This window comes from Bombina bombina, chromosome 7, assembly GCF_027579735.1.
Source record: "Bombina bombina isolate aBomBom1 chromosome 7, aBomBom1.pri, whole genome shotgun sequence".
In the NCBI taxonomy this organism is placed as follows: Eukaryota; Metazoa; Chordata; class Amphibia; order Anura; family Bombinatoridae; genus Bombina; species Bombina bombina.
This window is the reverse complement of record NC_069505.1, coordinates 277,100,347-277,115,335: the sequence shown is the minus strand read 5'-3', so window position 1 is coordinate 277,115,335 and position 14,989 is coordinate 277,100,347. Positions and strand designations below refer to the sequence as shown.

The 14,989-nt window shown below is 35.7% G+C and overlaps 1 protein-coding gene across 1 annotated transcript in view; it reads left to right on the top strand.

The window, feature by feature from the left end:
- The first annotated feature begins 1,498 nt into the window (after positions 1–1,498).
- LOC128666291 (protein SSUH2 homolog) overlaps positions 1,499–14,989 on the top strand; it is a 35,532-nt gene continuing 22,041 nt past the window's right edge. The window contains exons 1-4 of the mRNA XM_053720780.1: positions 1,499–1,854; positions 8,752–8,816; positions 12,183–12,323; positions 14,020–14,095. Of these exons, the coding sequence (XP_053576755.1) occupies positions 1,832–1,854; positions 8,752–8,816; positions 12,183–12,323; positions 14,020–14,095 (305 nt within the window). The 5' untranslated portion in view covers positions 1,499–1,831. The remainder of the gene's footprint in view (positions 1,855–8,751; positions 8,817–12,182; positions 12,324–14,019; positions 14,096–14,989) is intronic.

Sequence of the window (14,989 nt, the reverse complement as noted above, 5' to 3'; positions counted from 1 at the left end):
AGCACAGTCCATATAATTATCTGCTGAGCAGCAAAGAAAGAGGAGGAGTGTTGGCTCAGGGGTCTATATACCCTCTGCTATGTTCTGATTGGTTGAAATTTTCACAATGCATTGCTGCTGTGCTGAGTTCAGTAAAGATTGTTAAAGGGAAAGTCTAGTCCAAAACAAACTTTCATTATTCAGATAGGGCATGTCATTTTAAACAATTTTTAAATTTACATCTATCACCAATTTTGCTTTGTTCTCTTTGTATTCTTAGTTGAAAGCTAAACCTAGGAGGTTCATATGCTAATTTCTAAGCCCTTGAAGGCCGCCTCTCATCTCAGGGCATTTTGACAGTTTTCATCACTAGGGGTTTTTAGTTCATGTGTTTCATATAGATAACACTGTGCTCATGCACGTGGAGTTCCTAGGAGCCAGCACTGATTGGCTAAAATGCAAGTCTGTAAAAAGCACTGTGATAATGGGCATTTTGCAGAGGCTTAGATACAAGATAATCACAGAGGTAAAAAGTATATTAATATAACTGTGTTAGTTATGCAAAACTAGGGAATGGGTAATAAAGGGATTATCTATCTTTTAAAATAATAAATATTCTGGTGTAGACCGTCCCTATAAGCAAAATATGAAGCCTCCTGTCTTGTAATAACATTTCTGTGGACACCAATGATATAGAAGAAGAAAATAGATGATAGATTGATAGATAGATAGCTAGCTTCAGCTTATTGTGAGTTTCTAGGTATGTAAATAGCCCACTCTATAATGTCCTCCTACAAAGACTTTTGTACAATAACTTACCTGTCAATGACTTTGAACACTAAAGTTAAAATTAAACTTTCATGATCCAGATAGAGCGTGCAGTTAAACAAAAATAATCTTTCCAATTTACTTTATTATTACAATCATTTTATATACACACTTTCTGAGGCACCAACGCCTACTGAGCACGTGCAAGAGTTCACAGTATATATGTTTATTCGTTTGTAATTCACTGATAGCTGTCACATGATACCGGAAGAAGAAAATTTGTCAGAAAAAAAAAAAAGTTACTACCCATCTGAAATTCAGAACAAGTGTGATTGTATTGTATTTTTATTATGCTTTGGATGATTATGCACTTCTATTGTAATTTAATGATACTTTAAAATAAACAGCTGATTTGGGATGTAGTGAACCGTATGTCAGTCTTTGCTTAGTTCTGATTGTAAACACTTCTGGTTTCTTGACCCTTTTATGAGCCTTTTGGTTAAAGGGATAGGAAAGTCACAATTAAACTTGCATGATTCAGATAGAGTGATTCTATTTTCAAATGTTCTTCTTCTCTTAGTATCCCTTGTTTTAAAATGAATACGCACATATCCTACACTAGTGGGAGCTGCTGCTAATTGGTGCCTGCATTTGTCTCTTGTGATTGGCTAACTAGATGTGTTCAGTTAGCTGTCAGTAGTGCAATGCTATTCTTTCAGCAAATGATAACAAGAGAATGAAGCAAATTGGATAATAGAAGTAAATTGGAAAGTTGTTTAAAAATGTCTGTTCTATCTGAATCATAAAAGAAAATGTTTTGGTTAACTATCCCTTTAAATTCTGATGATCAGCATCCTGTATTACACCCTTATAGTGTTGTATGCAATCCCTAAATCCCCTATTCACATAAAAGGAAATATGACTAATAGTTTTCACACAGTGTAACGAGGAAGTTGCAGAAAAAAAAACAAAAAAAAAACGTCTTTGGATTTCTCTCTGCACTTTGTTTTCTTTTTTTGCTCCAGTACCGTCACAGTCTCTAGTGGATTGAAATTCTGTCCTATGAAAATCACTAAAACGAAAAATGACTGAACACAGCAGCATCAGGTATCGTTGCCTTGTTTCCTTTATATGTATATACCACTGTGTTTATATAAAGTGCTAAGAAACGCTCATGTTTTATATTGCAGGTTATTTTTCTGCATAACAACTAGGTGTGAAATCTATAAATAGAATTTAAAGGGACAATATAATTGGTTAGAGCACAGGGGTTAAAAAAAGGAGTCACAAGCAACTGGGAGATCCTACGCAATCCTCAAGCTTTTCAATAGCTGAATGCCTGTGCTTCCTGCTCTGTAGCTACGACACTTTACCTATGAGTTTAACCCCTTTGTGGCAAACACATAGGTATCTATCACAGTCTTTTAGAAAGGTTTAATTAATAATTATTCCATTTAAAAAAAATAAATAAACTTTGTGACCAACTCCATAGTCTGCTAGGATCAGTAATGCAATAAGTGTCCTAACAATACAGAGCATTTTGTTTATTGATTTATGTATTTATTTTTGTATTAGACTGTCCCTTTCAGCTTTGGAAAGTATTTCTTCTGTAAGCCGTATTCAATCTTTCTCTATACTGAAAATGTCAGCTTGGCAGCAAGTTTATTGTGAAACGTATTAACTGGGGGAAGTGAAACTACAGGGACTTTTGCACTCATTGCTGTAATCCACTGGTTTTCAAACCTGTGCTCAGTCCCCCTAACAGGTCAGATTTTGAGGATATCTGAACTGGAGCACAGGTGAAATAATCAGCTGATTAGTAATCATGGCTATTTTACCTGCTCTCATCCAAGGTAATCCTGAAAACTATTTTGGGCTTTGCTCTTACGTCAAATTATTTTAATGCTGGGGGAATTTCCCAGCTAGTTCCCTTTTTTATATAAAAAAAAAGTCCAGTGTTCTACACACAGTTCTCTTAACCACTGCCCAATACAAGAACTCTCAGCTGTCCTTCATTTTGTGGGATTGTTTTGGTTTGAGAGTAAAACTTGTGATCACCTAAATTCTTCCAGGAAATGTCTGTCACAGTCAAGTGGCTGTTGAGACTCCACCTTTCAGTGGCAGATTAGAACCAGCCCTTAGTTAAAGGGACAGTAAACACCAGATTTTTTATTTTGTTTAAAAAGGTACATAATCCCTTTATTACCAATTCCCAAATTTTGCATAACAAACACAGTTATAATAATATACGTTTTACCTCTGTGGTTACCTTGTATCTAAGCCTCTGCAAACTGCCCCCTTATTTTAGTTCTTTTGACAGACTTGCATTTTTAGCCAATCAGTGCTGACTCCTAGAAGCTTCACATGCTTGAGCTCAATGTTATCTATATGAAACACATGAACTAATGCCCTCTAGTGGTGAAAAACTGTCAAAATGCTTTCAGATTAGAGGCAGTCTTCAAGGCCTAAGAAATTAGCATATGAGCCTCCTAGATTTAGCTATCAACTAAGAATACCAAAAGAACAAAGCAAAATTGGTAATAAAAGTAAATTGGAAAGCTGTTTAAAATGCCCTATTTTAATCATGAAAGTTTATTTTTTTACTTTACTGTCCCTTTAAAGAAAGTGTGATTATTTTTTTAAAGCCCATTTAAAGGGACACTAAACCCAATTTTTTTCTTTACTGATTCAGATAGAGCAGCAATTTTAAGCAACTTTCTAATTTACTCCTATTATCAATTTTTCTTTGCCCTCTTGTTATCTATATTTAAAAATCAGGAATATAAAGCTTAGGAGCCAGCCCATTTTTGGTTCAGAGCATGGGTTACGCTTGCTTATTGGTGGTTATATGTAGGGACATAAAGGAACCCAAAAAATGTCTTAATAGAAGTTAAAGGGAAAGCTGTTTTTAATGTCATGTTTTATCTAATTAATTTAAATTGACACGTTTCAGACAGAGCATACAATTGTAAACAACTTTCTAATTTACTTCTATTATTAATTTAGCTGCCTCCTTTGGTGAAGGATTAACAATGCACTGATGGGAGCTAGCTGACCCAAAAAGTAAGCCAATGACAAGAGGAATATATGTGCAGCCACCCATCAGCAGCTAGCTCCTAAGCGTACCTAGGAATGCTTTTCAACAAAGGATACCAAAAGAAGCTAAGCAAATTAGATAATATAAGTACATTAAAAAGTTGTCTTTAAATTGTTTGCTCTTTCTGAATCATGAAGGAAAAAAATTGAGGTTTCATGTCACTTAAAGGGACACTGAACCCAAATTTTTTTCTTTCATGATTTAGATAGAGCATGCAATTTTAAGCAACTTTCTAATTTACTCCTATTATCAATTTTCATTCGTTCTCATGCTATCTTTATTTGAAAAAGAAGGCATCTAAGCTTTTTTTTTGTTCAGAAATCTGGACAGCACTTTTTTATTGGTGGATGAATTTATCAACCAATCAGCAAGGACAACCCAGGTTGTTCATCAAAAATGGGCCGAAATCTAAACTTACATTCTTGCTTTTCAAATAAAGATACCAAGAGAATGAAGAAAATTTTATAATAGGAGTAAATTAGAAAGTTGCTTAAAATGTCATGCTCTATCTGAATCGCGAAAGAAAAAATTTGGGTTCAGTGTCCCTTTTACTATTTCATTAGACGCAACAGCAAACTGTAGTTTCAGAAACGCAGATAGATAGATATATATATATATATATATATATATATATATAATACCGAATGAAGAGCACTCTCACTTCAAATCCTACTGCCAGGGTGCAAACAGCAAATAGGTACCTTTAAACAATGGAATGCACTCACTGGTCTTTTTTAACAAACGTGCTTTAATGTAACGTTTCAGGGACCGTATCCCCTTCCTCAGACAGTGAAACACAGTGACAAACACACTTATATGCTTTTAGTCATTGCTGCTTTTGAAGAAAAGTGTTTTGCTTAAATAAACAGTGGGTGCTGGTGAATTCAAGCGCGATATCGCCAGCCCTTCCTGCACTTGTGCGATGGTAAAGCATATGCACCAAGTCTACTCTGATTGACAGTTAACCAAGTGCTGATTAGGGGCGCGATCCGAAATATACGGCACAGGTTTCGGCACAAGCGTGGAAACCCGCGCCGCCCGTAATTTCACCTCGCACATCGAGGTATTACATATATTTCGCCGGCATTTCCTAAGTGCCGTAAGTCGGATAAACTAGCGATGTCCAGAAATAAGCATAAATACAAATTTCTGGAGTCGCTTGTGACTGCCGGCGCCTAATAAAAGTAACTACAATTTTTAAATCTCCCATAACTGTCTAACACGCATCCCAAAAATAAGCCCCACACGTATACCCCTATATCCGCAATCCCCCCTCTCACTACTAATAATAAAAGTATTAACCCCTAAACCGCCATAGCCCACAACGCAATACACCTATTAAAGTATTAACCCCTAAACCGTCATAGCCCACATAGCCTATTAAATCTATTAACCCCTAATCTGCCGCTGCCAACGTCGCCGCCACTATAATAAAGTTATTAACCCCTAAACCTAACCCTAACACCCCCTAACTTAATTATTATTTAAATAAATCTAAATAATATTACTATTAATAACTAAAGTATTCTTATTTAAAACTAAATACCTATAAAATAAACCCTAAGATAGCTACAATATAATTATTACATAGTAGCTATTTTAGGATTTATTTTTATTTTACAGGCAACTTTGTATTTATTTTAACTAGGTACAATAGCTATTAAATAGTTAATAACTATTTAATAGCTACCTAGTTAAAATAATTACAAAATTACCTGTAAAATAAATCCTAACCTAAGTTACAATTATACCTAACACTACACTATCATTAAATTAATTAAGTAAATTAACTACAATTAGCTAAAATTAAATACAATTAAATAAAATAAACTATAGTACAAAAAAACACTAAATTACAAAAAATTAAAAAAATTACAAGAAGTTTAAACTAATTACACCTAATCTAAGCCCCCTAATAAAATAAAATAGCCCCCCAAAATAATAAAATGCCCTACCCTATACTAAATTACAAATAGCCCTTAAAAGGGCCTTTTGCGGGGCATTGCCCCAAAGTAATTAGCTCTTTTACCTGTATAAAAAAGAACAATCCCCCCCAACATTACAACCCACCACCCACACACCCCTACTCTAAAACCCACCCGATCACCCTACCTTGAGCCGTTTTTTTCAAGGGGGGATCTTCAATGGGGTAGTGTTAGGTTTTTTAAGGTGGGATCGGGTGGGTTTTAGAGTAGGGGTGTGTGGGTGGTGGGTTGTAATGTTGGGGGGGATTGTTCTTTTTTTTTACAGATAAAAGAGCTGATTACTTTGGGGCAATGCCCCGCAAAAGGCCCTTTTAAGGGCTATTTGTAATTTAGTATAGGGTAGGGCATTTTATTATTTTGGGGGGCTTTTTTATTTTATAAGGGGGCTTAGATTAGGTGTAATTAGTTTAAACTTCTTGTAATTTTTTATTTTTTGTAATTTATTCTTTCTTTCTTTTTTGTACTATAGTTTATTTAATTGTATTTAATTTTAGCTAATTGTAGTTAATTTATTTAATTAATTTATTGATAGTGTAGTGTTAGGTGTATTTGTAACTTAGGTTAGGATTTATTTTACAGGTAATTTTGTAATTATTTTAACTAGGTAGCTATTAAATAGTTATTAACTATTTAATAGCTATTGTACCTAGTTAAAATAAATACAAAGTTGCCTGTAAAATAAAAATAAATCCTAAAATAGCTACAATGTAATTATTAATTATATTGTAGCTATCTTAGGGTTTATTTTATAGGTAAGTATTTAGTTTTAAATAGGAATACTTTAGTTAATAATAGTAATATTATTTAGATTTATTTAAATAATAATTAAGTTAGGGGGGTGTTAGGGTTAGGGTTAGGTTTAGAGGTTAATCACTTTATTATAGTGGCGACGGTGTAGGGGGGGGCAGGATTAGGGGTAAATACATTTAATAGGCTATGTGGGCTATGGAAGTTTAGGGGTTAATACTAGAATAGGTTTATTGCGTTGTCGGCTATGGCGGTTTAGGGGTTAATACACTTTTTTTATTAGTTATTGCGGTTGGGGATTGCGGTTGACAGGTAGATAGACATTGTGCATGCGTTAGGTGTTAGGTTTTTTTTGCAGGCCTTTTAGGGAGTTACGGTGCTCCAATACTCAGCACAAGGCTTGCTACGGCTGCTTTTTATGGCGAGGTGAAAATGGAGTAAGATTTCTCTGTTTTCGCCACGTACGTACTTGTGCTGGATATTGGATACCAAATTGCGCATCTTTTATATGTTAGTCTATGGGTAAAAAAACTACGTCCGACGGGTGAAATATACGAGCGTAACTTGTATGCTACGCTGTATATAGGATACCAAAAACACGCAAAAACCGGCATCGCCGGCTTTTGCATGCAACGCTGCATAATCGGATGGGGCCCCTGATGTGCATACATTCGGGATTCTGGGTTTGCCTAACAAATAACAAAGTTACTCTTTGTTTCAGGCAATTTTTTAGTTCTGACTCAAAATGTATGTGCAAGATAAAGATATTTTCAGTTGCACTTCTGTTCTAATATATATATATATACACACACACACACACACATATATATACACACACACATATATATATGCACACATACACATACAAGGTCTGTATGTCAGAACTAAACTATTGTTGTAAGGTTTATTATTTGTGTGAGCAAAAAAATAATTTCTGGATTTCTGCAGTTTAAAGTGAATGTAAATTCAGATGGATTGGTGCCCAGTTTTTAAAAATCCTATTATAAAAAAGGGCACTTTAATTCATGAAAATTTACATTTCACTTGTTTTCTTCAAATACTTACCTTTTAATCCTGACAGCCGCTACAGCGCTTCGTCCGCCCATCGGAAGCCCTCTTTGCGGGTCCAAAATGACGAACCCGGCTTCCTCCAATAACGGCGTTGCCTCAGGCCATGATTCCCCCAGGGGGAAGCAGTGATTGGAGGAAGCCGGATTCGTCATTTCTGACATATGAAGAGGCTTCCGACTGCCGGGGGAATCGCTGGAGCGGCTGTGAAGATTAAAAGGTAAGTATTTGAAGAAAATGAGTGAAATGTCAATTTTGATGAATTAAACACTAAATAAATGTGAGACTCAGATAGAATAATGCATTCAAAGAAAAGATTAGTCTGAGAATAACACGTAGATGTAGTTTTTAAGTTTCATTAGCTGTTTAAATAGTGACAAAATAAGTGTAACGTTTATAAGACAATGGGAGCTGCCATGTTGTAACTTAGGTTACCTTCTCTACTGTGGCCAATTAGAGACAGTTATAAATAGGTTACTAGAGTTAGCAGCCAGTGGCTGTGTGGCATATAACAGTATTCTGTACTTCCATTTCTAACAGGAACTTAAAAGCTTACAATTTCAGAATGGAATTACAGTAAAAGGGGACAAAATAAATAAGTATATTGCAAAGTTTTTGATATCTTTCATGATACAGATAGAGCAAACATTTGTAAACAAAGGAGCAGCAATGCACTACTGGGAGCTAGGTGAACACATCTATAAGCCAATGTCAAGTGGCATATATGTGCAGCCACCAATCAGCAGCTAGCTCTTAAGCCTACCTAGGTATGCTTTTTAACAAAGGATACCACTAAAATACTAATCAAATCAGATCAAATAAGTGCATTAAAAAAGTTGTTTAAAATTGCAGATATGGGCTAAACTGACGATTTCTAAGTGCTCATTTTATTAAAGTGGCGCTGTTTCATATCCCTTTAAGGGACAATTTAGTGCTGTGTGTGTTTTGGTCAAATATCCCATTGCACTCCAGCTTATGGGGTAGTAGAAGAGGTGCTATGAAGAAAACGAAAGAAAGCAAAATAATTACATTATATAATGTGGGGGGTGTTCCCTATTTTACACTTTGGAATATAATTTTGATTTGATTTTTCATTATCGTTATTAGGAACATGAATTCTACAAATTATGGAGCAGTTGGTCAATCAGTTCCGCCACCAATGAATTACGCAGGTACGATTTATTTACAATCTACAAATTCCCCTCTTTGTCCTCTCAGTAGTTTTATGAATTTGATTTACTTAATCCTTCGAGTGGATGCTATTGATGTGAGCAAAACACACATCTTCAGTTTAGAATTTAGAAATACACAAATCGCTAGATTTAATGTTACCTTAGGGGCAGATTATTTTAAAAATGTATATTTTTTTCTGTGTTGACTAATTATTGTTTCTTTTTAAATGTTATAATTCTCCCTTCCCTGGCTTATAATTTTCTATTTAATTAAAACAATGTATTTTCATCTTTATACAACCACTGTTTACAGCTTTGCAGTACTATACTGTTAAATGGTATTTGGTATATTACTAAGTTTTTCTATCATGTATATGAGAGGGGCGGCAGGGCAGCAGCACTTAACCCCTTAACTACTGAGCCATTTTCCCCCCTTTATTTTTTACAGTAGGTTATTTTTCAGTAAGAACCCCCCACATATTATATATGTTTTCTCAGGATACGCAGTAGATTCAAACTATACCCTTATTTTATGTCTATCATGACCTAAAAAAATCTGCAACAAAAAAGTGTACAAAAATGCATTTTTTATTAACATTTTAATTTTATTAACATTTAATTTTAATAAATAATGTTATAAACAGTGTGTGTCTTTACCATAAATGTTATATTAAAAACAAGGGGTTACGCACATATAAATAAGGGCCTTTCGGTATAGTTATGTAACTTTGATCTGCACATAAGGGCTTCCATGAGCCTCTATGTTAATAAATGCACATTTATTTATGCCAGGTGATCAATACTACCACAGTGATTACCTGGCTATAAAATACTACCATAGTGGTCACCTGGATATAAAATACTACCATAGTGGTCACCTGGATATAAAATATTACCACAGTGGTCACCTGGATATAAAATACTACCATAGTGGTCACCTGGATATAAAATACTACCATAGTGGTCACCTGGATATAAAATATTACCACAGTGGTCACCTGGCTATAAAATACTACCATAGTGGTCACCTGGATATAAAATATTACCACAGTGGTCACCTGGCTTTAAAATATTACCACAGTGGTCACCTGGCTATAAAATATTACCGCAGTGGTCACCTGGATATAAAATATTACCACAGTGGTCACCTGGCTATAAAATATTACCGCAGTGGTCACCTGGATATAAAATACTACCACAGTGGTCCCCTGTATATAAAATACTACCACAGTGATCACCTGGATATAACATATTACCACAGTGGTCACCTGGCTATAAAATATTACTGCAGTGGTCACCTGGATATAAAATATTACCACAGTGGTCACCTGGCTATAAAATATTACCGCAGTGGTCACCTGGATATAAAATACTACCACAGTGGTCCCCTGTATATAAAATATTACCACAGTGGTCACCTGTATATAAAATACTACCACAGTGATCACCTGGATATAACATATTACCACAGTGGTCACCTGGCTATAAAATATTACTGCAGTGGTCACCTGGATATGAAATATTACCACAGTGGTCACCTGGATATAAAATACTACCACAGTGGTCACTTGGATATGAAATATTACCACAGTGGTCACCTGGCTATAAAATATTACCGCAGTGGTCACCTGGCTATAAAATATTACCAAAGTGGTCACCTGGATGTAAAATATTACCACAGTGGTCACCTGGATATAAAATACTACCACAGTGGTCACCTGGATATAAAAAAAATGACCACAGTGGTCACCTGAAAATAAAATATTACCACAGTGGTCACCTGGATATAAAATACTACCACAGTGGTCACCTGGCTATAAACTAATACCACAGTGGTCACCTGAAAATAAAATATTACCACAGTGGTCAACTGGATATAAAATATTACCGCAGTGGTCACCTGGCTATAAAATATTACCAAAGTGGTCACCTGGATGTAAAATATTACCACAGTGGTCACCTGGATATAAAATACTACCACAGTGGTCACCTGGATATAAAAAAAATGACCACAGTGGTCACCTGAAAATAAAATATTACCACAGTGGTCACCTGGATATAAAATACTACCACAGTGGTCACCTGGCTATAAACTAATACCACAGTGGTCACCTGAAAATAAAATATTACCACAGTGGTCAACTGGATATAAAATACTACCACAGAGGTCACCTGGCTATAAAATATTACCACAGTGGTCACCTGGATATAAAATACTACCACAGTGGTCACCTAGATATAAAATATTACCACAGTGGTCACCTGGCTATAAAACATATACAGGGGTTTTATTTTTAAAAGGGGCTTAGAGGTTTTAAATCAAGGGGTCTTGGGGGTCACTAGGCCTAGGCAACTGTTTTGTATACAACCCTTACTCATATACATGATGCTACAGAATATGATAAATTAAGGATGAACATGGTAATAACTTTAATTTATGAGCATTACTAAAGGAATCTCAGAAGTCTCAACAGTGCTCTCCATGGAAAGTATTTGGATTTACCTTAACAAATATGACAGGGTTTAAAAGATGGCCACCATGGTGTTGCTGTACAGAAAAACCTGCCACAATAGTTTACTGATTGCAAACAGTCAAAATGGACCCTGTTGAAATGGGAGGGACCTCATCACTGACTTTGTTCAAGGCGGGCCTAGTTGCATTTATGCACACCCTGCTTTCACTTAAAGCAATATGAACCCCATATGTTTTCAGGGCTGGTCTGGGAATAAAAAGCAGCCCTGGAAAATATGAAGACCAGCCCTATGTTCCGTTGAGACGGTAGAATGCACATGCCACATTTTTCTCAACTGGGACACTCCTTCCCCAAATTTTTTTTCAGAATTAAAGTATATTACTTTGTATTAAATAAAAATTTCAGAATGATGCTATATATCAACCCTACAACCCAATTGCATCAATGAATCACCCCTTTAAATTGTGGCTTTCCAGCCCCAGGTGCTGCAGCCCACCAGGAAATCTCCTGGTATCCTGGTAGGCACTGGATGTTTTCTTTTATGATTTAGATACATACAATTTTAAACAACATTCTTATTCTTATTTGCTTCATTCTCTTGGTAGCCTTTGTTAAAGGAGCAGCAATGCACTACATTGATAGCCAATGACTACCACCCAGTAGTGTATTTCTGCCCCAAACCTACCTAGGTTTGCTTATTAACAAAGGATACCAAGAGAACAAAGCAAATTAGATACAAGTAAACTTGAAAGTTTTTATAATTATATGCTCTATCTAAATCACGAAAGTTTAGTCTTTGTTTCCTCAGATTTCTTCATGTTATTTAGAGAACACGTTTGCTTTATGAGACATACAGTCAGTATAAATGGCTACCTCTATTTTAATCCTGCAGCTGCAATGAATCCTGCAATGAATCAAGCTCTATATCCACCAACCGGTACAGAAGGTCTGTCAACTCCTCTCTTTTATCCGTCTGCGCACAGTGATGGAGGGATGGGTGTAGTGTCTGGGTACGAAGGGATGGTCGATGGAAGTACGTAAATAGACAAATAATTAAATTTTGAAAAATAATTCTTGCTTGAGTTCTTTAGTGCACGATGTATAAGAATCATATTTTACAGATTAGATCAACTGAGACAATATTTAAAGAATTATTGTAGCACAATTAGAGCATGTCATTTTAGTACTAGTGACTCTGCAAGTCTGTGTTTAACCCCACAAAGAATAAACACATAGTTTAAGTACCACTCTGCAGAGAATAGTTAGTCCTGAGCTGCTGAGCCAATCAGCGACAGTCACATGTTGTATGCAATCTACATTGGGTGCTTTGGGGAGGATCTGAGTTTGCGAAGCTATGGAAACCATCAGTGGGCGTGGTCAATACTCCACTAACCTGCATACTTGATCTCTTTGCTGCAAAGTATCCCTAGTTTTTTGTGTTGTTTCCCCAATGTACAGAATCACAAACAAGGTGTTAAATAACAAATGTTTTTAGGTTAGTTAAATCACTATTTTATACATTTTACGTCGTCAAACTTTTTGGACTGTTTTGTGCTGTGCAAAACACACTGACATTGCGCCTGCAATATTGGATGACGTTATTAAAATACATCCCCAAACTGATACAAATGCTACCTGCTCAATCAATGAAAGTTAAAACAAATGAATAAGTATTTTTACACCAATACAAATAAGTGAAAGCGATAACCCAACAAACACACACTATACCCATATTGCCCCTGTTCAAATCCCTCAAAGTGAAGGTCAATTTTCTTGTGAAAGTTTTAAAAAAAAACTATTAAAAACAGGGGCACTTTCATTCATGAAAATTGACATAGCACCGTATTTTAAAAATACTTACCTTGTTCTTCTGAAACGCTGGATCGCCGTTCTGAAACTATGCCCCGCCTGCTTCTTCCTAGTTTACTTACCCAGCAATGACGAAACCGGCTTCCTCCAATCACAGCGTTGCCTCAGGCAATGATTACCCCGGGGGAGAAGCCGTGATTAGAGGATGTCGGAATCATCATTGCTGACGTATGAAGAGGCTTGCGACGGGCTGGTGAAGCACTGGAGCGGCTTCAAGAAGAAAAGGTAAGTATATGTTAAAAAAACGGCTGAAATGTCAATTTTCATGAATGAAACTGCCCTTGTTTTTAATAGTTTTTTTAAAAAACGGGCACTTTCACTTTAAAGAGACAAGGGATCCAAATATTTTATTTCATGATTTAGAAAGAGCATTCAATTTAAACAGCTTTCCAATATACTTCTATTTTAGTCTAATTTGCTTCATTCTCTTGATATCCTTTGCTAAAAAAAAGCATATCTAAATAGACTCAGTAGCTGCTGATTGGTTGCTGCACATAGATGCCTCGTTTGATTGGCTCGCCAATGTGCATTGTTATTTCTTTAACAAAGGATACCTATAGAATGAAGCAAATTAGATAATAGAAGTAAATTGGAATGTTGTTTAAAATTGTATTTTCTATCGGTATCATGAAAGAAAATGTTTGGGTTTCATGTCCCTTTAAGAAGACAGATATTTCTCTGGTTTTGAAGCACCAATCAGCATCTAGCTCCCATTAGTGATTGCTGCTCCTGAGCCTACCTAGGTAGTAAATTGGGAAGTGGTCGAAAATTGTATTCTCTGTCTGAATCATGAAAGTTTAATTTTGATTTTACTTTAAAGTCAAGTGGCCATTTTACATCTCAATTCCATGTATTTACAGGTGGTCAGATATTACCTCCTCCCCCAGATATGTTTCCTGGACCTGTTGCTCCAGCTTCTGTAACTCCAGACTGGAGGTGAGGTTTTTTTTTATTATCTTTATTTAAGGGACAGTAAACACTGAAATTTTAAAATAAAATATTTCATTACATCTAATAAAATCACTTTGTAATATACTTTTTACTTTTTTATTTTGCTCACTTTTCTTGTAATTTAAGTCTTTAAGTCTGAAATTTTGGAACTGAAAATTCACATGGCAGACTTCACAAGCCTAACCCTGCCACATATCTGTCAGTAAGTGGGTTCTAGTTGTGAAAAACTGTCAAAATGCATTCAGATAAGAAGCCTTCATATGAGCCTACCTATGTTTAGCTTTAGTTTCAACTAAGAATACCAAGGGAACAAAACAAAATTAGAAAGTTGTTTAAAATGGCATGCCCTATCTGAATCATGAAAGTTTATTTTTGACTAGACTGTCCCTTTAAATAATAACAAATATAATTCATGAATATACTTGTTTTTCTTTAAAGTAGGTGCATTACTTACCTGTAGCACACTGGGGAGCCACGTTAATCCTCCTTCTTAATAAACTCCCGGGCCTCACTAATCCTTCTATTATATAAACTGTTACTATAGTGCGCTGGGAAGCAATAGTGCGGCTTCCCAGCGCACTAAAGTAACAGTTTTAGGACAGAGACAACAAATTTTGGTCTCGATGACAATCAGCATTGACTTATTCATTGAAAAGGCTACTTCTCAATTCTGCACAATCACAATAGCGCCTTTTTGGGTCTTTGCCACGCTCACAAACAGGTTTTCAGATCCTCAATAAAAGCCCTACTTCTCCTATGGAGCTAAAAAGTTCTTGGCTATAACAATATTTTCAATCTGCACCACTGCTAAACCATCTGAATGTATCTTTTAGGTTGTCAGGACGGGCGGACTTTGCACTAGATTTTTATCACTATATG